Below are 27,566 nucleotides of genomic sequence, written 5' to 3'. Positions count from 1 at the left end.
CCTATACCATGTCTTTATTAGAGCTATGCCCTGCAGTAGTATGGCCTCATGTCCTCTGTGTCATTCAGTCTGCTGGACAGTCAAGTGGCTGAAACACCAGGCGGCTACTGTTTCAGACCAGTCAACTATGATATTTAAGTAGATGTTGCTTTATCAACAGTTTTAAATGTAGGACAAAGTTCAGATCAGCTTATTTGTCTTCTTGATGTCCCGAGTCAGACTAAAACATCCAGATACTGTGGACCTCAGAAGTTTTTTTTTTGCTTTTTGTGACGTATTGTAGCCTTGTTTCATGTCATGTGAACTGATTTTAACTTGACACAGAAGAGAAGGTGCTTAGGATTCATCAACCAATAGGATCATCACACATAGACTGGGACCTATGATAGTTATTGCAGTCGTAGGATTTAAGTAACGGACAGCAGGAAGCAACTTCAGAACTGGATTCTTCAACCTCTTTCACTTTGCAATTACACATACGGCTAATAAACATCTCACCGGGACAAGAAGGAGAGAATGACCGTAAACTGAAGTCATCTGACACTTGGATTGTGAAATATTCCCTTCAGTCGACAAAAAATGGCTTGTTATTTTAGGTTAATAGTCCAGGTTGTGTTCTGCATCGTTCTCCCAACAGTTTCAACTGATGAATCCAACCCTATTAACTGTAAGTAAATGATTTTTGTGTGTGTGTGTGTGTGTGTGTGTGTGTGTGTCTTTTTGGATTTATTTTAATATAAATCCACCATCACCAGAGTGTGAATGTGAGAGTGAATCAATAATGGATCATTAATGAAAAGTGCTTTGGGTGCCTTGAAAAGTGCTATAGAAATGTAATCTATTATTATTATTATTATTATTATTATTATTATTATTACCTCCACCAAGGAGGTTATGTTTTTGCCAGCGATGGTTTGTCTCTCTGTCTGTCTGTCTGTCTGTCTGTCTGTCTGTCTGTCTGTGTGCAAGGTAACTTAAAAAGTTATGGACAGATTTGGATGACAATTTCAGGAAATGTTGACACTGGCACAAGGAACAAATGATTAAATTTTGGTGGTGATCGGGTGTGGGGGGGCCACGGGAGCCACGGGGGCCCACTGATCTGCCTTTGCGGAGGTCTGCACTCTCCGAGTGCTTTTCTAGTTATTATTATTAAATAATAGGTTTATGTGGTGTTAAAATGCCAAATCCCACATGTATGGAGTATTTCATGTAATTTAAATAAATGGTCATGTTATCTTAAATGAACCACTTTGTACATGTTTCAGCCACAATTATCAGAGAACTGCTCATCTCATCACATGAAGAAAGCCTTAAAATTGTTGATGAAGTCCTTTTCCATGAGAGACAAAGGTAATGTACCACAAAAGCACTGACATTCTCTGATTTAACAAATCGATGTAAGTGAGGCACCTTTTATATGTCATTTTCTGTGCACAGGAGAAGCACATCAGCGTCTAACATGCATGTGTTGACATTCCTCCGGCAAACGGAGCCTGAAACCCAGGAGATTTCACGAGCTGCAGAAGTTTTTCAAACAACATTACAAGTATTAAAGAACAGAGCAAGACAGAGATATAAAAGGGAAGTCACAACATCAGGTAGACTTGCTTTGTATCATCAAATCCAGGGAGAATTCCTTTGGGAAAACCTTCACAGACTGTTGGACAGTACTTAGAACAGCAAACACCTGCACATAACCAGATTTTCTAATTGGTCAACATTTTACAACTGAACCGAATCACTGGATAAATCATAACTGTTTTATCAAATGAATGAATGGCAATAATTTGTCTGTTTGACTGTGTCATAATATCAGAGTTGCTGTCAATGAGTGATGTGGAGCTGCTTGCAGAGCTGTCAGAGTGCCTCATTCCCCTGCAATCTATCACCTGCCCACAAGATGATGACGACAAATACCGCACCATAACTGGCCTTTGCAATAACAGGTGACGACTCGTGTTATTTATCAGTCTGACAGAAACTGTGCAGTTATTTTCAAGGCTGTAGCACTCAAAATGATTATTAGAGTACTATGTCATAAATCTGACTTAAAAATGAGGATTTGCTCGTGTGCCAATTTGTAAATGCATTAAAGAAATAAGCTGCATTGAAATGAATGACAACACAGTGAGAACAGAATATTTTCAATAACATAGAACATACAAATTAAAAGCATCTGATTATAGAATAGAATAGAATAGAATAGAATAGAATAGAATAGAATAGAATAGAATAGAATAGAATAGAATACATCTTAATGGTCACTGTCACAGGAACAATGAAATCAGTTTAGCAACAAAAAACCTAAAAAATATCACATAAAATATCACACAAAATACTGAAAATGTAGGCATGTGCAAAAAGCTACAGGATAAAATTTTACATATACATACGCTACTGAAGTACTACTACAACTACTGAAATATACAAAGTTAACTCTATACTACAGATGAAAACTATGCACAACAAATCATGATGAAACTCATGATGAAAACAGAATTTAAAAGGCAATTTGAGGGACTATTATGTTGAATTATTATAAACAGTGGTAAAGTAATAATTTCCAAAGCTGTACGTAGTAAATACAAGATTATGGAACTTCCCATTACTGTTGTTGTCGATAATTATCACAGTAAATATCAGATCGGATTGGTCTGATTTGTCTCCCTGAATGAGTGTTGAACAATCCAGACAGTTATTTTATGGCTGAACACATAAAGACCCAAACAGCCACCGATGACCAAAACCATCTACTGATCTAAACTGTTTACCTGCTGATCCACTATTCCTATCAATACATCAATCAATCAGTTAATCAAACTTTATTTGTATAGCACTTTTCATACGTTACTTGTAGCACAAAGTGCTTTACACCAAACCCCCCACTGTCCTGCAGTTACAAATAAAAATAAAAATATAAGCAACAGAGTAAAGCAATATTAAAAAGTAAGAGTTTAATTAAAAGCTAAACTAAAAAGATAGGTTTTAAGTTTACTTTAAAAAATAATAACACTCGCAGCGAACCTCAGGTCCTCAGGTAGGCTGTTCCATAGTTTGGGGCCATAAAAGCTGAATGAGGCCTCACTATGAGTTTTGGAGTGGACTCTAGGAACAGTTAAAAGATTACTACCTGAGGACCTGAGGGTCTGAGAGGGCTCATATGTTAAAAGCAAATCAGATAAATACATAGGGCTAAGACCATTAAGAGTTTTATAAACCAATAAAAGCACTTCAAAATCAATCCTGAAGCTCACAGGGAGCCAGTGCAGAGACCTGAGCACTGGTGTGATATGCTCTCTGAGTTCTGGTGCAGCTGCAGCGGTGCCATGGTTTTCTTAGGAAGACCACAAAAGAGAGCGTTACAATAATCAATGTGACCAGTGACAAATGCATGTATTAAAGTCTCTGCACTGGCTTTACATGAAAATAATTGGTGTAAAATACAGTTTGTCATCTTTTCATGGTCATCAGATATGACCCATTTGGATGTTCAGAGGCTCTGTAGTTACCGTGGAAACACCGTCATCTTCTACAACATTGATTCACCAGTAAAACCCATGGAGTTTGATCAAGGACAGTGGATGGAGATGCTTATTTTATATTTAGCTAATGATTTATTTTGCTGAAAAAGTCACTTTTTCTTCAGTTTCCTCTGTTTCTGATATAATATCACTCAACTTTAATCCGAGTTTTTATGAACATCTACATGATCAGTGAATTAAATATAGGAAATAACCGATGTTCACTGAAAAAATGCAAAATACAGAGGATAATATAATAAATGGCAATAAATTACTTAAGAAATGCTAAATATAGAGAAAAAAAATATTTTGGAACTGTCACAAAAGTAGCACTGGTCTTTATGGGTTAAATAATAACTTGTTAATCAGACGGTGACAAATATTTCAGAAATCTACGGGTAGAACATTTAAAATATTTATAATGATTAAAAACAGTGTTAAGTCAAATTAAGTTAAAACAAAATTGATCATATAATTTCATTCATTCATTCAATTTGCAGGGACAATGTATTGAAACATAGTGGACGTATAGAAGATCTGATGTTCTGAACAAAGACTTTAAAGCATGTAGCTAATTTGCAACTCCTATTGTAAACAAAATTAACCATCAAATAAAAGCGTTTACTATAATGATATTTATTGTAATATTAAATACATCATGATATTTATCTTTATTGATTTGTAGCTCAGCCCCCTGTAGCCTATTTTATGTTAGTTAATCAAAGTTCTGACAGTGGAAAATAAAAAAAAGTAAATGTAGGAAAATGAAAAGCCAATAATACTACTACTACTACTACTACTACTAATAATAATAATAATAATAATAATAATAATAATAATAATAATAATAATAATACATAGTATGTAACTGGCATTAATATGACTTTGGGTAAATGTAGTCTTGACCTTTTGGAAGGAAGCAAAAAATGTAACAGTCGGTGATGGCATATACAGGACTTTTTTTTTTTTTTTTTTGCTCTGCGGTATTGTTGGACAAGCTTCATGATTCCTTTTGTCAGGCAAAATCCTCTCTGGGGAGCAGCCAACACTCCCTTCGTCAGATGGCTTCCAGCTGAATATGAAGACGAAGAGAGAGAACCCAAGGGTTGGAACCCAGGACGGCTCTATAATGGATTCCAACTTCCCTTGGTAATCTACAAAATGCTGGTCTGAGGAACACAAAAGTCTTGGTACAGAAATTAGAAATAAGGCAGACTCCCCCTGCAAACCCAAGTTAATGTAGTATTCTATTTATTTTTCTGACCTGTTTTACAGCAGATAAAGTCCACCACAATTTGGGAACTGCACAACTGTGTGTGTGATGACACAGATTGCAGCTGCACTTGAATACTGTGGCCTGTGCTTTAAGAAAATATTTCCATAGCTTGAAAAGAGACGGTTTCCAATGATGTGGAAAAATATTATTTCTTTGAAACAGCACATGAAACAGTTCTGAGATGATATTAACATTAAATTTGAGCTATAATTTATGCACTCATTACGCAGATACTATCCTTTAGTGTGTGAAAGACTCATCAAATATGCATCAGTCATGTCCAGCCTGTAGTTTACCTACATATATGAGAGATTATTATTATTATCCAAAATGTTTTAGATCATTAATATCTTTGATCCTCAATATTTGTTTCCTTACAAAAGGAGGTCAAGTAAATAGTATCCTGGATATTCAGTGTATTGCATAACTCATTTTTTAATCAAATGCCAAAGTCCTGTTTGTTGGAGAGATTAGGATGTGAAAGAAAAAAAAAATATATTGGCAAACATGTCACAGGCCATTTGTTAGCTCAACCAACGAGTGTATTTATAATATTTTAACGGACAAGAGGATGAGCTAGATCGCAGTAACAAAGGTTAGCGCAGAACACACCAGTTTCTCCCCATACTATGACAGAGACAGGTGTTGTGTGATTCAGACATGCTGCTGTCTTAACAGGTAAGGCAAGTCAGCCAAGAAATCCTGCGGAGCTGCAGTAAACCTAGTGATGATGCTTTTTCCCAAATGCTGGTGGAATGGGGTCAGTACATCAACCATGACATAACCTTTACCGCCCAAAGTCCCGGCACAGCTATGAGAATGTCAGGTGTGGACTGTTTAAACACATGTGAAAATGTGCATCCTTGTTTTCCCATAAAGGTAAACCTCTACATCATCTACAATTAGAGCAAAAATTAAACAAACCTGAAAATTAGAATAAAGCATCTGTCAATAATATTTGTTGTTGTCATTTTTGCAGTTCAGTCAGATGCAGTGTGGTGAACAAGACTGCCTGCCTTTTACTCGCTCCGCACCAGCTTGTTTTGTCAATTGCACGTCTGATGTCAGACAAGCTCTGCAGCGACAGCAGATGAACATCATTACATCGTTCATTGATGCTTCTCTGGTATATGGAAGCACACCCAAACAGCAAGCCTCCCTCCGAGACCTGTCCAGCGATGAGGGGAAACTTGCTGTAAATGAGCGACTGAAGGATCCCAAAGGAAGAGACTACCTTCCTTTTGTGGCCAGCCTGCCCTCACCCTGTCGACAGGACCCTAACGATGTGGATGGGGAGAGAGTGGAGTGTTTCGCCGCTGGAGACACTCGGGTCAACGAGGGCTTGCCCTTGACCGTGTTGCATACTCTTTTTTTTCGAGAGCACAATCGAATTGCAGGAGAACTCAAACGTATCAACTGTCACTGGAGCTCGGAGACCGTGTACCAAGAAGCACGCAAGATTATTGGAGCTCTCCACCAGGTATGTAGCTGAACTGTAGAAAAAAGGCTCAGAGCAGTGGCTTCTACAACACAACATGTTAACCAATAAAGAGCCAGTGCTTTCTTAAAGGGGTCATACTTTGCTAAACCCACTTTTATTTGTCTTGTCTTGTGTATTTGGACCCTAATAGTTCCAAAAGTTGAATTTGAACCCTCCAGGTGCTGCAAAGCTATCTTTATATTAATTCCAGCAAAAATCGAGTGGATTTCTTCAAACTTTTAATTCCTTCTTAATTTTTTATGTTTTATAACTAGTTACATCACAACATTAGCACATATAAGGTCAAGACTTCTGATGAACATTTCTCCGAGTACGACATAATTGTTTGTCAGCAGCAGCAGTTGTAGTCTATACTGAAAATATGTCCAAACTTTGAGCCGATTACTTAAAATGTTCAGTTGTTGGTTGAACGGGACAGAGCAGCACAGCCAACAATTTGGAGGGGGTGGGGCATGAAGTGGCTCATTTGCATTTAAAGGGCCAGCGCTCAAAACAACCTTTCTGGTGTCATTAGTCAAAAATAGGGTTGAAGATGGACCTGTGGAGTTGAATTAATGAAGAATTCAGACCCAAGCAGAGCATTTACAGATTATGTAGACCACAGCGAAATGTTTTAAAATGCATAATTCCATTTTAACCATTTCATGCATACTGATCACTACAGTGGACAGCTATTCTACAGCTGGTCTCTTGTATATTCATGGATTTTGTTATTCTTTTCGGGTTTTTTTTTTTTTTTACACATATCTTTATTAAAGTTTTAAGACACTACATATCTTTTCTGACATGAATTGATAACATTATGTAGATCTCTCCTAAGCATAAACCCCCAGAATCACAAGCCCTCTCCATAGTTTTCACACAATTTATCACTAAATACATGTTTCTGTCCGTCAAAAATTAAACATGTGGTGTCAGGCTGAGTGGACATTTTTGCAACTTCATGAAAAATAGGTTCGTAATAATTTTTTTTTTCATTATTATTTTTTTAATTTCTTAGTTTTTTTTTTTTTTTTATATTTATTTTTCAGAAGAAATTTTTCAATCGCATTGTTTTTTCATGCCTAAAGAGGAATAAAAACACAATTTGATTAAGGTTCTCATAATTTGTGCATGAAAGGGTTAAAAAAAGCAAAATTTCAATCTTTTAAGTGATTCATCATTTACTCTAATATTATGCTTTCCGTTTTGCATTCATGAGTGAAAATCAAATATTTTCCTGTAATTTATGTTAATTTATTGAAAATGTAGATGCTCATAAAAGCTCAGATTAAAGTTGAGTTATATTTTATCAAAAACACAGAAAACTGAAGAAATGTGAGTTTTTCAGCAAAATATATCATTAACTGAACACAAACCAAGTGTGTCCATCCACAACTCCATGGGTTTTACTGGTGAATCAATGTTATAGAAGAAGATGGTGTTTCCAAGGTAACTACAGAGCCTTTGAATGTCTAAATGGGTCATATCCGATGACCCTGAAAAGATGACAAACTGTATTTTACACCAATTATTTCAACGTATTGATAGGATTAGTGGATCTACAGGTATTAAACATTTTTAGATGCTTTAGATGCTTTTGGAGGCCAGTTTGCTGGTTTGGTCTTTATGGGTTAAGTGCTATTGGGTATGATTGTTGGTGTGATTAGGGTTTATTAAAGGATTGTCAAAATACAGTGTACAATCCCTAAAGGCCACATTTGCATCTTTGAATGCCTTGTTTAATCAGTTAATAGATCTAATTATATTCGATTCACTGCTTTTTTGCCCTTTTAGCTGGAGCCAAGTCTCAATGTTGTGTGTATATTTTAAAATATTCATTGTTGTTGGTTAGAAGTGTGCAAAATATAGAAAAGCTTTGGGCTAGTTTAGGTTAAATAGCTTCTGTAATTGAGGTTTTTGGGTTTGAGGTGAGTTCTTTTACAGTCTAAACTGAAGTCATGTTTGACAAAGACTGTTGCAGAGGAGTCACTGCAATGTGACTCTTGTAAAATGTGAAATGTGAAATGTACTTTTTAACCTGCATCTATGACTTATTTATAAGATGGCAGAGCAATAATGGACTTATTTTTATGCTGCACCTGCCGTCACCAATCAATCTTTTTTTTTTCTTTTTTTAACCATCTGTACTTATACTGTACAGCATTGACAATACACATTTTACATATAAAAAAACTTCATTTATTTATGGAAAACTTATAAAAGAGAAAACATTTTGAACAAAAGGATAAAAGAAATGGCATGAAAGTGGAGTAGCACCTTGGCTGGTTCTGGGGTCACTGACAAGAACAGGATTCTCATTAGGATATGTGAGGAACATGCTTTATTACCCCCCCCCCCCCCCCCCCCCCCCAAGGGGAGGCAAGGGGTATTGTTTTTTGTTCGGTCTGTTTTCTTTTCTTTGTTTGTTAACACTCTAGCAGCAAAACTATTGTTTTAATTCATACCAAATTTGCTTTATAGATTGCCAGTGACCCTGAATAGATCTGATTACATTTTGGGAAAAGCAAGTCAAAGTTACAAATTTTTATGAATTTTTAAAATCTATTTTTTTTCCCCATTTACTTATAATGGGCGAAACTTCAAATGTCTTTAGCAGCAAAACTATTGGTTGATTTCATACAAAATTGGGTTTATATATTTCCAGTGACACAGATTAGATGTGGTTACATTTTGGGAAAAGTAGGTCAAAGTTCAAATTTTTTTATGAATTTCTAAAATCTTCTTTTTTTTCCCCATTTACTTATAATGGGTGAAATATCAAATGTCTATAAAAACAACCTTTTTTTTCAGTTTACTTCAAACTTGGCACATACATAGAGGTAGTTGATATGCTGACATTAGCATATGCATACACATGACATCATCTGGATCGATGCCAAAATAAGCTACAATATATGCAAGGGGCGGGGTTTGTTGTGCCTGGAACCACTTGTTTGTCGACTTTTGAAGTGGATTGGTCGATACTGGCAGAGGACATTCTCGGTCAAAGTGGATACAACTGTATGATGGAAATACAGGCCAAAGCTGAAAACAGGGAAATAAGAAAGCCCTAAGGGGAAATAAACTAATCAAGCATTTATGAGCATGGTATTTTTATAATGTGCAGATGAAGTGTAGGAGCATGTTGCAATTATTATTATTAAAGAAGGCCAAATAGATGTTGACATGAGTGATGATTATGTGTTTGTTTGAAGAATTTATGATGCTGTTTTGATAAAGTAAATCATAACTCAGGGTCAGTATAATGAACAGAAACACATCGTCAAAGGAGCATTTGCAGAAATTACATAATTCTTGCAGTTAGAGCTGGAAATGTGAGGATATCAGTAGCACGGTAAAGCTTCATAATGATCTATACCTGTAGTGGATTAGTATTCATTTATTCATTCATTTATTTTCTGAACTCGCTTTATCCTCATTAGGGTCAAGGGAGTCGCTGGGGTCTATCCTAGCTACTAGGTAAATTTTATTAGTTGCAAAATAATTAGAAACAGCAATATTCATTCATCTGTTGAATTCAGAAAGCGAATTTGCTGTCATTGAGCTGTGTCAGATATTTAACATGTCATGTTGAAAGGCCGAGTATTTGAAAACATCTTCACTTAATGGATTTAATTGCTCTAACCTTGCATCACTTCAGACCACAAAAAAAAAAAAAAAAAGCTAACATGTTCCATTTTTATGACTCCTGGGTAAAATGCAGCCACTGAGTGAGACAGGGAAGAAGCAGGAACACTCCTAAATGGACACTACAGGATCTAGTGGTGACTTTTCTGTACCATTGTCTGAATGTTTCAGGAAGTTGCAACACATAATAAAGACAAATAGGGAAAAAATAACTTCTTCCGAGTTAGAAAATCTCTCCTGATTTAATTGATCCAAAACTTGTCGGACCTTGACAGCTGCTTTAAGTTTGGTGACTGTAGGAATCAACCAGCCGTGGAATCTACTGCTTTACTGTCATTTTAACTCTCAGCAGAAGGCTCCTGTGCAAATCATCTCAGTGGTGATGCTGTAGTCTCTAAAAACCGGAGATAAACCTGGTTTTCGGTAGCACATTAAAATCATTCGTTGCATCATTTTATTCCTTCTCTGTAGGAGTCGAATAATGAACCGTGTCACTTAGACATTAAGCTTAAGTTAAGTGTGTGCACTTACTCTTTTCTGTTTTTAAATGAACTCTTTTTGACATGTAATATCAAAAATGTGTCGCAGACATAAGAGCCAAGTGACTGACTGTCGATGAGTCATTCTTTTGTGCTTTGTTGCAGTGTGAAATTGACCACCCTCTTGTATTTATCTATGTAGGTCTAGTGCTACTTTCTTGTATTTTTTTGTGTTTTGTCACTGCTCATAATATGGCATTCTCTCTTGGTAATTATGAATCCTGTTTTCATTATAATGTGACTGAAAGGAATGTTGACAGCAGCTATAATTTTTTGCTGTAGGCGTGAAGCATTACTAACACTGATCCTCATAGTTATAATTGTTGGGCTTCTGGATTAAATATAACAAACAATATTTAAAGTTTAAATGCAAATGTGTAGTGATGGCAACCAGTGACCCTGATGCTTGGCTGTAAAGTTTGTAAAGCATTTATGAGCAGAGGGAACATAAGTCTGTAATCTTTCAGATTTTTGGGGCTGACATTTGACTGCAGCGCTGGATTAACAACTGCTATTTTCAGGCCACTCTGGGACAATGCAAGAGGAAAGAGATTTACAATATTAAAAAGAGATGGGCCTAAGGTGATGGGGGTTCTTTAAATAATTTGAGAGGATGAAGTATGAAAAGGCAGGTAGGGGATTTACATACTGAAGCTATAACCATGACCAACTCTGAAAATCCCTGTATTGCTTTTGCAGGAAAATGTGAAGGACTATCTGGTCTGACCAGGTTGCAAACTGGCCAACTGTGACATTATCTACAGTATTTTCTCACAAGAAGGAGAGAATCTCATAGTTGAGATTTAGGATTAAAGAAGCACTAACTCCCTCTGTTTTGGCATTTAACCCATAAAGACCCAAACATCCACCATCGACCAAAACCGTCTACTGATGCAAAAATGTTTAATATCTATTGATCCACTAATTCTATCAACACATGTAAATAATTGAGGTAAAATATAGTTTGTCATCTTTTCATGGTCATCAGATATGACCCTTTTGGACGTTCAGAGGCTCTGCAGTGAATGTGGAAACACTGTTATCTTCTACAGCATTGATTCACCAGTAAAATTAATTTAGTTTGAAAAATAATATATATATATACCTGTAGATGGGTGTTTTAACCATAAAGACCCAAACATCCACCACCGACCAAAAATATCCACTGATCTAAGCTGCTGATCCACTAATCCTATCAATACATGTAAATAATTGGTCCAAAATGCAGTTTGTCATCTTTTCATGGTCATCAGATTAGACACATTTGGACGTTCAGAGGCTTTGCAGTTACCATGGAAACACTGTCATCCTTTATAACATTGATTCACAAGTAAAACCCATGGAGTTGGATCAGTTACAGTGGATGGAGATACTTGTTTTATGTTCAGTTAATGACACATTCTACTGAAAAAGTGACTTTTTCTTCATTTTTTTCTGTTTTTATATAATAGCCTTTGAATTTATTCTTGAGCTGTTATGAACATCTGCATGATCAGTGAATTAAACTTAGGAAAATAGATTATTTTAACCGGGGAAAAAATGCAACATTCAGAGGATAATATTTTAATAAATGCTAATAAATCAATTAGGAAAAGTTAAATAGAGAGAAAAATTCATTTGGGAACTGACACAAAAGTCACACTGGGAGCTTATGGGTTTATGTTCCGTTAGTGATAGAAATTGCTGAAAAAGTAGTTTTTTCTTCAGTTTTCTCTGTTTTTGATATAATAACCTTCAACTTTACCCTGAGCTTTTATGAACATCTACATGATCAGTAAATTAAATATAAGAAAATACCTGATTTATACTAAAAAAAAAAAAAAAAAGGCTAAATACAGAAGATAATATTACAATAAATGGTGATAAATCACTTAAGAAGGGTTAAATATAGAGAAATGTTCATTTGGGAACTGACACAAAAGTAGCATTGGGTCTTTATGGGTTAAAGTGCTGGTCATTCATGAACACATGAAGAATGAAACTGCAGAAACAGATGGCTGGCTCAGTTGTAAGTGGTTGAAAAGGATATGATTAATGCAGAAAAAGCAGTAGGCTTCAGTGAAAGGACTCAACAATCCCTTGTATTTATTGAACGTGTCAATCCACATGACTAAAGATTCCTGAGCTTTAAAGGACACTGATAAGCTTAAGCGCAGAGATTAATCAAAGCAAACAACATTTTCAATATCATCTTGAGAACACAATCTTGCCCTGCAGGATTTTCACTGGCTACAAGTTCTTCCACTTTGGATCTTTGGAGAATAAAAGGTTTAAAGAGAGATTAAAGAGACCTTAGGCGCTCAAGTGTTCACATACTGCCAGAGAGTGTGCCAGACAATGCCTAACCTACATCTAATACACATTTTTCATCTGGTACTTTATATTGATTGTGTTACCAGTTGTAAACAATTAAAGGAGTATGTTTGTCAGGAGTCAAACATAAAATAAAATGTGTGTGTGTGAACTACTTAGCCCTGTAGTTGTGCCTGAAAGCATTACACTGCAGCTTCATCTTTTACTTAATATCCTTAAGTCAAGCTTTTTAACCCATAAAGACCCAGTGCTACTTTTATGTCAGTACCCAAATTAATTTTTTTCTCTCTTTCTTAGGTGATTTATCACCATTGTAATATTGTCCTCTATATTTTGTTTTTTTCAGTAAAAATCAGATATTTTCCTATATTTAATTTACCGATAATGTAGATGTTCATAAAAGATAAGATAAAGTTGAGGGTTATTATATCAGAAACAGAGAAAGTTGAAGAAAAAGTAACTTTTTCAGCAAAAATGTCAATAACTGAACATAAACCAAGTTTCTCCATCCACTATCATTGATCAAACTCCATGGTTTTTACTGGTGAATCAATGCTGTAGAAGATGGTGGTGTTTCCACGTTTACTACAGAGCCTCTGAACGTCCAAATGGGTCATATCTGATGACCATGAAAAGATGACAAACTGTATTTTACACTAATTATTTACATGTATTGATAGGATTAGTGGATCAACGGGTATTAAACAGTTTAGATTAGTAGATGATTTTGTTCCATGTGGATGTTCGGGTCTTTATGGGTTAATTTCCATCAACTGCTACTAATTAGTGTTCACTAATCTTTGACAAATACACCACTTTACATAAGTTATGGTAGCATATGTTTCATGCATCTTTCATCTTAAACCACCATTGTAATGAGGAGCAACATCTTGGATTGGGGTTGTGAAGTGTCCCAGTGCGATGGGAGAAACATCAACACACTCACAAGCACAAGCAATTACTTGAAATAAATCCTACAAGTAGCCACTCGACTCCTTGATTATAATACAAGAAGTGTAGGGATTTGCATAGAGCCTTTGCCTCTTTACATTCTCTCCACATGCAGACCTTGGGGTTCAGGTACAGAACATTGCCTCTTATGGCAACATGTTATTTACATGCAAATCTTATTGTTTTAGTATGAATTACATCATACTTGAGGTACAGTTCATTTTTTATATTTGGTCGGCTTTCTGTTCAGTCATATGAAGTAAAATGTGTTTTGTAACAGCAGCTGCTTAAGGGCATTATTTTTGGTTAAAAACCAAACCATACGCATCCATACGTTGCAGTCTGTTTATTACTACAATAGCTTGTTTATGCACTCATTATGTTGTTTAACCTTCCTATTGTGTTAGAGTTGGCACTGACCCATTTTAGGTTTTAAATGCATAAATAAACCACATAAATTTTATGTATTGCATCAAGGCTTTTTGACTTTGTCAGGAACCTCTATTTCAACGAGATAATTTTTTTTTTTTTTTTCACTAAATTATGAAATGCTCTGGTTGAAATTATAACCTTTGTGTTGTTAGGGTTGGTTTCAACCCAGTTATAAAAATAAGATTATAAAGCAATAATTCGAGCCCAAACTGAAATCCTAAGTGCACTGTCAGCCAACACACTGACAGTCAGCTCCTCTAACAATCATGTGAGCTTTTGAGGATTCTCATTTTGCCTTGTTATCCAGTTTACCTGCACCAAAACAAAACAAGCACAGACGGGCATGTCCACACATGTGAGGTTCATTCAGTATAGACTTGGTGACTGCGGAGTGCACATCGAGGGGTACACTGACAAAAAAAAAAAAAAATGCCCAGAGGCTCACACCAAAAATATTAAAACCAATATTTTCATGGATAAGGAAGCCTAACAAGGTAACCAAGAGATGAGAAATAAATTGGATGATAGATAATTGTTTTTAGTGTATTTTACAGCTGATTTAAGACATGGGTCAAAACCAACCCGTTAACATAAGAGATGGTAACAGAAAGCTAACACAAGAGGAAGGTTAAATCAGACTTCTAGTTCAGTCAGGTAGTCAGAATAGTTTACTGAGTGACAAATATATGGTAATATTAGAAATTATGCCTGTTTGTGAAAGGTGTGTTAGTTTTACATTCAACTGAGTAGTATAAAAACAGTCAACTCTGTGGCTTTTAGGAGTTTCCAGCTCATTGTTTTGGTGTGTCGGTCCATATGCTTCAATCCCAATAGCTCTCACTGAGCTCCTCAAATAAACCCTCTGGCAGCGGTTGCCGGCAAAAAAAAGCTCACATAAGGTGAACGTAATGCAGGTTGCTATTTACATGCTGCATTATTGACAAGGCCCTGTAAAAGCAGTACTCTCATGCATTCAAATATGTGTGATAGCGGAAATTACTACGCAAAAATCCCACTTCCAGGGCCGACAGTGGGGTGCAAGTAGGCAGGAAATTGGACACAACTGTTTAAAGTGTTATGAGGTTGGGGCTGTGCGGTAGCTGGCCTGCGGCTGTGTACCTGTGTACTGAATATTTAATTACATCTCTGACACTTAAAAGAATTATCTCCAAGTATACAGTGTTGCTGTTCATGAATTGATTGTTTGATTTTCCCTCTGAATGTGTAAGTTATTCAAGATAAATATCAAAAAGGTTTTTTATGTCATTTAGTCAAACATTAACAGGGCAAGTCATTGAACAACAGCTCAAACTCAACTATCACCGCTTCGTAGTACAATTGTATCATGACTTTGATTCCATGCTTTTTTTTTTCTTCAATTTAACGCTTTGTGCAGTTGAGCAGCTCTGTTTACATACACAGTAATACCCCTCTAACCCTCAAGAATCTTGCTTTTTTTGGAAATATCATCATCTCTTAATGTTTGCTTTTTACTGAAGGCACATTTTAGTGTCAGCAAAAGGATTCCTGTTACTTTTTCAATCATTACTTATTTTCCTTTAAATATATATATATATATATATATATATATATATATATATATATATATATATATATATATATATATATATATATATATATATATATAATTTGAGTGTGAGTGAGTGAAGCCACAGGGTAGCAGGCAGGTGAAACAACTCATACATTATTTCCAACTCACTGTCTATTGGCTGCCACTGGAAAACAGTTGGGGAAATGCGGTAGTCTATGTGGCTTTCAGAAAACAAATGGAAAGGTCAAAAGCCATTTCCATACAGAGTGAAAGCCTGTTATTTTCAGGACAGAGGAAACAGAAATGATAAGCTGGTTTCTCTTTGTGAATTGCATTTCACTGTTAGTGCTCAGTTTGCCAGGCTATTGTATTTAATTTTTTGGTACATATTACAAAGGGACAGTGTTATTCCCTTCTAGTTTTGCTTTTTAAGTGGTTGGGACATAGTGCAATGAGTGCTATTAAAACCTTTGGGCTAGACCTGCACATTTCCTATCAGACCATCATAATAATATTGAAGGGCATGTGGGCTTACATAGCTGTCAGGAGATTAATTCAGTGTGTTACCAGGCTTTTTCAGTTTGAGAAATATCTACGTGGGATGCAAAAATTTTTTTATCATAAATCACCACAACACCAGCTGTTATTTCTGACTTTTCCACAGTAAAAACAATCTCATTTTTAGGTTCAAGTAAAGGCAAAAAGAGCCGTAGCATCTGAAATGAAAACAGAGAGAGAATTCTCAACTGCTAGCATTGTTATGCATTTTACTTTGCCAACTTGACACTCAATAAAAAGAGATTTGTGACCCATTTTGGATCCTGGTGCAAAGTTTGGGTAAGGCAGCTCTGGTGAAATCACTGGCACACACATGTATATCTTGAGACAAATGGCATAAAGGTAATATTTAATCACATTAAAAGGGTTGTTATTATTATTAACAGTTAAAACATACCAGATGAAATTATTGACATGAAGTTATGAGTTGGTTTAATTAACCTGTCTTCACATTCAATAATGAGGATGAATGTGCCGTCATATGTTCATGCTCAGGGTATTCACTGACTACTGCATCAATGTCACTGAAACCCACTGGGAACCCTCTGAGCTGCTTGGGTTCACATTCACAAAATATCCCACAATTCCAGAGGTGGAAAGTAACAAATTACATTTACTCAAGTTGCTTGAACTGAGTAGTTTTTGTGACTAGTTTGTAATTTTTTTAAGTATAGGTAATTTAACTTTTACTCAACTACATTTTGACCCAAGTGTTTTACTTTGCTACATTAGGAAACCCACCAGTTACTGAGTAAAAAATGAAATACGGGAAAAAACAATCAGCCTAAATTGAAAGGAAATTACGTGGGCTGAATTCGCACACTTAAACAAACGTCCTGCCCCCTCAAATAAAATGAGCCCCCTTCACATTCCTGATGGCCGCCTCATATATGACTATCTAGAACCAGTCCCACAAGTAGCCTAGAGGAGATGAATCACCTCACCTTTACGAGTTGGTTTTTATCATGTTTTTAGACATCCCTTTTCTGCAGTGTGAAATCACCTTAATTCATGTATAACAGACTAGCTCCTGGGTTGTTAGCTGTAGCCTAGACCGTGAGCTTTGGGTGGACAGTGACAGCCCATCAATGTCAGCTCAGTTCTTTAAAACATGAGTGTCCCGAACATTTTAGTTGGTTTAAATTTCATGTGTCATTTATTACTTCTACTTTAATGGCTTTAATTCGCAGTATAGCTAGCGTTTGTCAGTAAAGAAAAAAATGGAGCATAGAATTCACAACTTATGCCATGTGTACTTGAAAATGTTTTATGGAGTGGTCTGAACACAGTCTGCACATTCTACCGCCTGAAAGGTCCTAATTATTATGTGGACTAAACGTTGATTAAAAACAACTAGTGCTGGATTGGATTTATGACTCGTCCTTTTTTTACATCAAGTAAGTAAGCAAAAGAAAGTAAGTAACTGTTGCTCAAAGTGAATTTTAAATTAAGTACTTTTTTCCTTTTACTTGAGGAGACAGTAAAGATATTTTTACTTAATTACAGTTTTTACTTAATTATAATTTTTCAGTACCTTTTCCACCTCTGCACGTTTCCTAATAAAATATGTTGTGGATCATCTTTAAATTGTTGTTCTTTGGCGTACATTTATGGCTTGATAGTTCACCAGAAATTAATGCCTTATCTTTCATCTTTCACTTCCAGATCATAACTATGAGAGACTATATGCCTAAAATTCTCGACCAAGAGTCCTTTGATCATTACATCGGACCCTATGAGGGATACGATGAAACAGTGGACCCCTCAGCCTCCAATGTGTTTGCCACTGCTGCATTCAGGTTCGGCCATCCTACCATTTCACCGATCCTCATGAGACTGGATGAAAAGTTCCAGGAACATAAGTGTTTCCCCCACTTGAGACTGCACCAGACTCTCTTCAGTCAATGGAGAATAGTTAAAGAAGGTCAGTACATTCCCATAAGCCACCTATGGGACGGAGCAACAGTAACACCCTGAACACACCACTGATACGCAAATTAGTATGTGCTCACAACAGCCGGAGGACTGAAAGGTGTTTGACACATAGTAACCCCCCCCTCCCCCCACGAAGGAGAGGCAAAGGGTGTTGTTTTTGGTTTGGTTTGTTTGTTTATTTATTTGTTGTTTGTTAACACTCCAGCAGCAAAACTATTGGTTGAATTCATACCAATTTGGGTTTATAGATTGCCAGTAACCCAGAATAGATCTGATTCTATTTTGGGAACAGTACATCAAAGTTCAAATTTTTTATGAATTTTTCTAATCTTTTTTTCCCCCATTCATTTATAATGGGCAAAATATCAAATGTCTGTAGCAGCAAAACTGTCGGTTGAATTCATACCAAATTGGGTTTATAGATTGTCAGTGACCCAGAACAGATGTCATTACATTTTGGGAAAAGTAGGTCAAAGTTCAAATTTTTTAAGAATTTTTAAAATATTTTTTTTTCTCCCATTTATTTATAATGGGTGAAATTTCAAATGTCTACAAAAACATCAATTTTGTTTCAATTTTCTTCAAACTTGCTCCACATATATAGAGGAAATTAATATGCTGACATCACCATACGCATAGACATGATGACATCAGCTGGATCGATGCCAAAATAAGCTACAATATGTGTGAGGGGCGGGGTTTGTTGTGCCTGGTAACACTTCGTCCCTTGAGAATCAGCTGGTTCTATGTCCACTTTTCCTCATTTTGAGAAAACAGTGTTTGAAAATTTCACCTGTCTGATCTCTGATATTTGGAGAGTTATCAGTCATCTTTTGTGTGGAATAGTGTTTACTGTGGCAGGTACCCTAAACATTGTTAACATGTTCTAAATCTCCATAGGCTTAGAGATATAAGAAGTCAAAAATGGACATAGAACTTTCTGATTCCAAGGTATGTAAGTTGCCCCTGGTCAGCATGTTCTATGTCCAACATAGGACCTGGTGCCTTTACAGGTGTCACTTATGATCCAAATCAGGAAGTTCTATGTCCACCAGAGTTGTTATTAAAACAGTTATGAACAAACTAAGAACGTTTCAGTCAGTGATTACATGTATTTTATACTGATGTCACAAAATGTCACATTAAAAACCATCCTTTGCTAGTGTTTTCCAATCACATGTATTTAAGGTTGACAACTAAAATGAGCACATCTATCCTTTTTCATTAAAGGTAGAATGGTGAATAAATGCATTAGGACACCTGGAGTACCTGAGTAAATTGTGTTAACTCAGTTTTCATGGCAAACAACCATTTTCCAGCCATACTTCAATCGTCAAAGGCAGGAGAATTAGTTGTGGAATGGAGGCAAATGATGTGTAACACCATGAACCACCTTTTTAAAACTGAGGATTGATGAGTATTGAAAATTCTTCGTACACTCATAGATAAAAGATGATGAATGAGCCACATTCTCATTTGAACCTGACACCAGACAACATTGCCCACTTGACCAGAATCTAAAACATAAAAAACACTAGAAGCACTCGGAGAGTGCAGACCTCCGCCAAGGCTGATCAGTGGCCCCCCCCGTGGGCCCCCCCACGCCAAGGAGGTTATGCTTTTGCCAGGGTTTGTTTGTTTGTCTGTCTGTCTGTTTGTCTGTCCGTTAGTGTGCAACATAACTCAAAAAGTTATGGACAGATTTTGATGAAATTTTCAGGGTTTGTTGGAAATGGGCCCCCCTGTGGGCCCCCCCACCCCCGATTACCACCAAAATTTAATCATTTCTTCCTTATCCCATTTCCAACAAACCCTCAAAATTTCATCAAAATCTGTCCATAACCTTTTGAGTTATGTTGCACACTAACGGACTGACAAACAGACAGACAGACAGACAAACAAACAAACCCTGGCAAAAACATAACCTCCTTGGCGGAGGTAATAAAAATTAGAAAAAAGTGTATAAAATGCAAAAATTGCATCAAAATTAAATATACATTCACAGATAAAATGATTATATCAAATCAATGACAAGTCTGTAAATGAGCCAAATTCTCATTTGAACCTGAGGCCAGGACAATATTGGCCACTTGACCAAAATCTAGTGTGAAAGAATGAAAGGATGAAAAATAAAACTTATCCAGAAATGCCAAATTTTGCATCAAAATGCCTCATACTCTCAAATATAAAATGACTATCAAATACACAAGTTTATCAATGAGCCACCTCTCAGACCTGATTCCGGGACAGCCTTGCCCGTCTAAAAATGCCAAATTTAAACACTGAACTACTTTGAACAAACATTAAACAAAACTATTTCCATGACAGCCCTGTTCAGACCAATCATTTCAAACTTTTACCAGTATCAAAATGCCTTACTTAGGCATCAACGGCATAAAGTAAACAAGTCTCAGTCAATTTGAGACCCCCTCCATGTATTTTTGGAGCATACATCTTTTTTGAGTGAATGTCACATGATCCAGGTCTGGATCATGGACATAGAACTACCTGATTTGAAACGAGCGCCACTCAGGACATAGAACTAAATGTTTCTAGGTGTGAGTGTGTGTAGATGTTTAGCTTGGAGCTAAGAACTTTGGGACATAAACTTAAATGGTTTTAGAATGTCCTGATATGCTTAGCTCCATTTCTGCAAAAAGTGGACATAGAACCAGCGGATCCTCAAGGGACGACTTGTTTCTTGCGTTTTCAAAAGATGCTACCTGGTCTACTTTATACTATATGAAACCCTGATTCAGTCTGTCAGATTTAGTGCATTACTCCAACAACATGCTTACGGTCTCTAGAGGTTTACAACAGGACATGTAATAATTCATCCACAAGACTGTTTCTTTAAAATTAATTACCAACACAGTCATGTATTATTTATTACTTACTTATCTACCGAATAAGACTTTATCTGTCTGATGAGGAGGACTAATTGTAATTATATCTAAGACATTAAGAGGTCAAGGCAGTGGGAACAAATGAGCACATCTAAAAGGTTTTTAGGTGGAAGTTAGTGTTGTTAAGCTCACATAGTAGCTTAGCAGTTATGTAAAACCCAAGGGAATGAATTAAAGCACTTTGAAAGGAAAGACACGCTCTTCAGCTTCCTGCCCCAAACACTGAAAACAGATGCCAGATTTTTTTTTATCCTAGAAAGTAAAACACACAGTGCTACCATTCCTGATTGTTATCATAGCACTGTGATATATGACACCCTTTGCTGCTGTGGAAAAATCTGTGCAAGATCGAATACATGCATGGAAATAGGTGATGATTACAACTAGTTCAACCTAAAGTGCTGAGGAGTGAGTTCAGTGGAAGAATGTGTGTACAGAAGCTGTCCCGAATTGCTGAATTGTTCCTCATTGTGTAGATATCCCACTGAGACATACTTAGAAAAAAACAACAAACAAACAAAAAAAAAACATGATTAAACCTATGATCCTTGGTGTGCCTGACCCAACTCTTATGTGATCTGAAGTGAAGACATAAAAAAAGACTACAAATCACATCTGCTTCTTCACGGTCCAGTACAAAATGTAATATAATCATGACCCACATTTCTACAGTGATGCAGAAAAGAACAGATATGCACTCACCAGCCTCTTTATTGGGTACAATCTAGCTAGTACCAGGTGTACCTAATAAAGTGGCCAGTGAATGTATCTTCTGCCGTTGTGGCCCATCTGCCTCAAGCTTTGACCTGTTGTATGCTCTTCTGCATAACTTGGCTGTAACCAGGGGCTATTCAAGTTACCTTTCTGTCACCTTGAACCAGAGTGGCCAAACTCTGACGGCTAGAATAATATTCAAGGTATTTCCACCCTTGAAGACTACCGCTCACTGGATATTTTCTGTTTTCAGACCATTCTCTGTAAACCCTAGAGATTGTTGTGTGTGAAAATCCAAGTGGATCAACATTTTCTGAAGTACTCAGACCAGTCCATCTGACACCAACATTCTTGCCACACTTAACATTTGTTACACATTCTGATGCTTATTTAGAAATTAGTAGATCATTTGAACCATGTCTACATACATACATGTAGACCAATGGGAGAGTAACAGCCATTAGATTGGCACAGTGGACATTTACATTAACATGCAGATCAACACATGTGTTTAACCCTTAAAGACCCAGTACTTTTGTAGCAGTTCCAAAATTTTTTTTTTATATATTTAACTTTTCTTAAGTGATTTGTCACCATTTATTTCTAATATTATCATCTGTATTTTGCAGTTTTTCGGTGAAATCAGGTATTTTCCGATATTGAATTCATAGTTTATGCAGACGTTGGAAAAAGTTGAGATTAAAGTTGAAGGTTATTATAACAGAAACAGTAAAAGTGACTCTTTCAGCAATGACATCAATAACTGAATGTTAAAAACAAGTGTGTCCATCCACTGTCACTGCGGCCTCTGAGTGTTTAACCCATAAAGACCCAAACCACCATTGGCGACCAAAACCATTTACCGATGTAAAATCTTTAATACCTGTTGAGCCACTAATTTTATCAGTACGTAAACAACTGGTATAAAGTGCAGTTTGTCATTTTTTCAGGGTCATCACATTTGACCCATTTGGATGTTCAGAGGCTCTGTAGTGAACGTGGAAACACCGTCATTTTCAACAACATTGATTCACCAGTAAAACCCATGGAGTTGGATCAATGACAGTATATGGAGACACTTGGTTTATGTTCAATTAATGATATATTTGCTGAAAAAGTAACTTTTTCTTTAGTTTTCTCAGTTTTGATATAATAACCTTTGAATTCGCTTTAAGTTTTCATCAACATCTAAATTAAACATAGGAAAATACACGATTTACAGTGAAAAATGCAAATTATAGAAGATAATATTATAATAAATGGTGATAAATTGCTTAAGAAAGGTTAAAGAGAGGGAAAAATACATCTGGGAACTGACACAAAAGTAGAACTGGGTCTTTATGGGTTAAATGGATTATATCTGATGACCACGAAAAGATAACAAACTGCATTTTTACACCAATTATTTACATGTATTGATAGGATTAGTGTTCAACAGGTGCTGTTTGGTTTTTCAGGGGTTAATAAAGTGGTACATGTGTATAATTAGGACCAGTAAACACGAGCATGTCATTTTGTGTGTCTGGTTTTTTGTTTTTTTTTAAATCAGTTTTTGTATATCTTATTTTTATTCTTATTTTTACTAGCTTTAGCATATTTTGTATTTTTATCTACAACTTCGTACAGCACTTTGGGCACTTTGCATTGTTTTAAATGTACTATATAAATAAACTTGACCTTGACAAATCAACTTTGACAAATTAAACTATATCACAAGTGGCAAATTTATGCTGTAAAAAAACACATTTTTTGTTGCAGTTTAAACAATTTCATCTGTGTGTTTAGGTGGAATTGAACCGATCCTGAGAGGTATGATTGGAGTGGCAGCACGAACTGTTAGCCCAGACATGCTCGTGACAGAAGAAGTAGCTCAAAAATTGGTTGTCCTTAATATTCCCAGGGAGATGGATTTAGGTTCATTAAATCTGCAGAGAGGGAGAGACCACGGCCTCCCAGGTATGTCCATGACTGATGGTTGTTTTAATTGTCTTTAATTCTCATAATCGCTCCAACAATCACTGCCCTGTTGTTTTCTCTCACTTCTAAACCAGTTCTTCTTTCCCTGCCTTTGTTAACCAGTATTGTTTTATCAAGTTTCCAAGAACATCATGTGTCAGTGACGCTACCTGCGATCTTAAGATATTTGTCGGTATTACTCACTAGCCTGAACAAGCTACTTATTCTTCTTGGCTTCTTCTCTGCTTCTGCTTTCTTCTGCAGATTTTCAGTGCAGACATATGTGACAGTTATACCTGGAGTGTTTATGAGTCACTAATGCCCGCGCTGCCTTCTACCTACCCTATCATTATTCCTGCATCACCGTGATTGTGACTTTTCCTTTTTTGAAATAATGTAAACAGAACATGTTAGAATAACCAGTGACTTAATAAACTTGTACCCTGCGAAATGATTGTGATGAAATTATTTTTCAGGATACAATGACTGGAGAGTATTCTGTGGACTGAGCCCCATTAAGACCCTAGATCATCTCAAAAGCATTGTAAAAGATACCAGTGTTGCAGAGAAGATACTAAAAATATACAAGCATCTTGATAATATTGATGTATGGTTTGGAGGAATCATTGAAAGCTTCAATCCCAACTCAAGAATCGGTCCTCTGTTCTCCTGCCTCATGGGAAAGCAGATGAAAGCGCTGCGGGATGGTGACAGGTACCTAACCCTTTCATGCATAGTGGTCACTACAGTGGACAGTTATTCTACAGCTGGTCTCTTGTATATTCGTGGATTTTGGTGTTCTTTTTGTTGTTGTTGTTGTTGTTGTTTTTTCTACACAAATCTTCATTAAATTTTTAAGACACTACATATCTTTTCTGACATGAATTGGTAACATTATGTAGATCTCCCCTGAGCATAAACCCCCAGAATCACAAGCCCTCCCCGTAGTTTTCACACAGTTTATCAGTAAATACATGTTTCTGTGCATCAAAAATTAAACATGTGGTGTCCAGCTGAGTGGGCATTTTTGCAACTTCATGAAAAATAGGTTCATATGAATTTTTTTTTTCATCATTATTTTTTAAATGTATTTTTATTTATTATTTATTTATTATTTTTATTTTAGTTATTTAATTTAGTTTTCAGAAGAAAATTTTCAATTGCATTGTTTTTTTCATTCCTAAAGAGGAATGAAAAATTTTTGATTAAGGTTCTCATAATTCGTGCATGAAAGGGTTAAATGTTAACCTATTATCACATTTTAATTTTTGTTTCATTTTGTTCTAATTGCAACATAATTCTCTTCTGTTTTTCAGGTTTTGGTGGGAGGCGGAAAATGTATTCACGCAGCAACAGAAGGCTGAGCTTTCAAAAACATCTCTGTCTCGAATTATTTGTGACAACACTGACATTAAGGAAGTCCATCCAGATGCCTTCAGGTTTGAGAAATACCCCTCTGGTTACCTGTGTTGTGATGATATACCATCAATTAATTTGGAAGCCTGGAGAGAGGAGAAGCACTGAGGTTGACTTGCAAGTCCTCTGGGCCGTTCTTGAAAGATGTTCTTTTGAATATTATCGGTTCTGCTATACATTAATGTCTGAAAGTTATCACTGGGCTCCGAAATTGGAAAATATGTCTCTTGAAGACAGAAAATAATAAGAGTTTTATTATATTGTCTTGTACATCTAGTAAATTGGTTGCTTTGTACGACTGCTGCCATGGATTCTAATTAAAGGGACTGCTGCATTAGTTTTTAAGATTCAGGATTCAAGAATGTTTATTGTCATTATGTGCACTTAATTACATTTTTCTTAGAGGTAGTTCTCAGCTAGATAAAAAATAAAGAGAAAATATAATAACACTCAAGAATCTGTACATCAATATAAAAAACACTAAAGAATAAGTGTATCAAGACCATGTACAATGTATATAGAAAGAAATGTAAAAAAAAAAAAAAAAATGTAGATTCCAGTGCGTTAACAATAACAGAGCAAAACAATATGTGCTGTTAGGATACAATTATGTGCAAATAAGGTTAGTAGTTACTTATTAGTTTGAGAGAACTATTATAATGGATTTGTTTCATAGCATTTGTTTGCACTGTTTTTCTTACAGTGTGTTCAGTATGCAGTTCAATTAAATATTATATAATTACATTACAGTTCCTGACACAGCTTGATTGTATGAACTGCTGAATATTCATTCACACAGTATTTCAGACCAGACGTAGAAGGATTTGCTTGTGAAGCCTTTAAATGTTAACATTAATCTATACCATTATATACCATAGTTATTTTGTTTGACTGGAGCTTTACTGCTACCTGCTGGCACCTGTGAGGAAAACAAATCCCACCCAAGAGGTACAACCTTGGCTACAGTTGGAATATATGTTTTGATTTATATGATTTGTAAATTCCATAAACACATGCGGTTTAACATTCTTGCTGTATGTTTCACAAGCGTTCCATCAGACAAGACATATTGTGTACATGTGTGAAGGTTTGACATGTCAGTGTCATGTTAAAATACATCTCCTGTCACTCTACAAATGACAACAGCAACATACAAGTAAAGTACTGTGTCTGAAACTGTAGCGCTTAGTGCATTCCATGTCTAGAAAGAGAGACAGGGTTTGTTTAACCCATGAAGATCCAGTGCTACCTTTGCAGCAGTTCCCATATGAAATGTTCTGTCTTTTTAATCTTTCCTAAGTGAATTATCACCATTTATTATAATATTCGCATTTGTCACTGTAAACCATCTATTTTCTTATATTTGATTTACTATATTAATATAGATGTGCATGAAAACTCTGAGTTTATTATATCAGAACAGAGAAAACTGAAGAAAAAGTTACTTTTCTGCAAATCTATCAGTAACTGAACATAAACCCAGTGTGTCCATCCACTGTCACTGATCCAACTCCATGGGTTTTACTGGTGAATCAATGTTGTTGAAGATGATGGTGTTTCCACGGTAACTATGGAGCCTCTGAACGTCCAAATGGGTTATATCTGATGACCATGAAAAGATGAAAAACTGCATTTCACACCAATTATTTATATGGATTGATAGGATAAGTGGATCAACAGGTATTAAACAGTTTAGATCAGGAGATGCTTTTGGTCACCAGTGGAGGCACAAAATTCGTAACATTTTCTATTTAACCTATAAAGACTCAAATATACACCAGTGACACAAAAACCATCTACTGATCTAAAATGTTTAATAACTTTAGAGCCAATAATCCTGTCAATACATATAAATAATTGGTGTAAAATACAGTTATTCATCTTTTCATGGTCATCAGATATGACCCATTTGGATGTTCAGAGGCTCTGTAGTGAACGTGGAAATGCCGTCATCTTCTACAACATTGATTCACCAGTAAAACCCATGGAGTTTAAGAAATCACCAGTGAATGGACACACTGGGTTTATGCTCAGTTAATGACATATTTGTCTGAAAAAAGTCATTTCTTCTCAAGTTTACCTGTTTTTGGTATGATAACCCTCAAATGTAATCTCAGCATGATGATTAAAGTACATGATCAGTAAAATAAATAATGGAAAATACCCGATTTTCACTGAAAAAAAGCTAAATGGGGAGGATAATATGATAATAATAATAATAATAATAATAATAATAATAATAATAATAGTAATAATAATAATAATAATAATAATAATAATAATAATAGCTTTGTTTATATAGCACCTTTTAAAAACAAAGTTTACAAAGTGCTTTTGACAGATAAAGTAAAGAGCACAACAGC

At 35.8% G+C, this 27,566-nt stretch overlaps 1 protein-coding gene across 1 annotated transcript; it reads left to right on the top strand.

The window, feature by feature from the left end:
• Positions 1-242: 242 nt before the first annotated feature.
• Positions 243-25,811, top strand: tpo (thyroid peroxidase). The gene is made up of 11 exons (XM_030126375.1): positions 243-667; positions 1,269-1,353; positions 1,441-1,601; positions 1,820-1,949; positions 4,544-4,673; positions 5,479-5,679; positions 5,780-6,280; positions 17,942-18,200; positions 23,617-23,787; positions 24,264-24,501; positions 25,104-25,811. Exons 1-11 carry the CDS (start codon positions 580-582, stop codon positions 25,309-25,311), a joined length of 2,172 nt encoding a protein of 723 aa, XP_029982235.1. The 5' UTR covers positions 243-579; the 3' UTR covers positions 25,312-25,811.
• The last annotated feature ends 1,755 nt before the right edge of the window (positions 25,812-27,566 follow it).

Source organism: Sphaeramia orbicularis, chromosome 22, assembly GCF_902148855.1.
Source record: "Sphaeramia orbicularis chromosome 22, fSphaOr1.1, whole genome shotgun sequence".
Classification (NCBI taxonomy): domain Eukaryota; kingdom Metazoa; phylum Chordata; class Actinopteri; order Kurtiformes; family Apogonidae; genus Sphaeramia; species Sphaeramia orbicularis.
The sequence above is the reverse complement of the archived record's forward strand: the minus strand, read 5'-3'. Positions and strand labels throughout refer to the sequence as shown.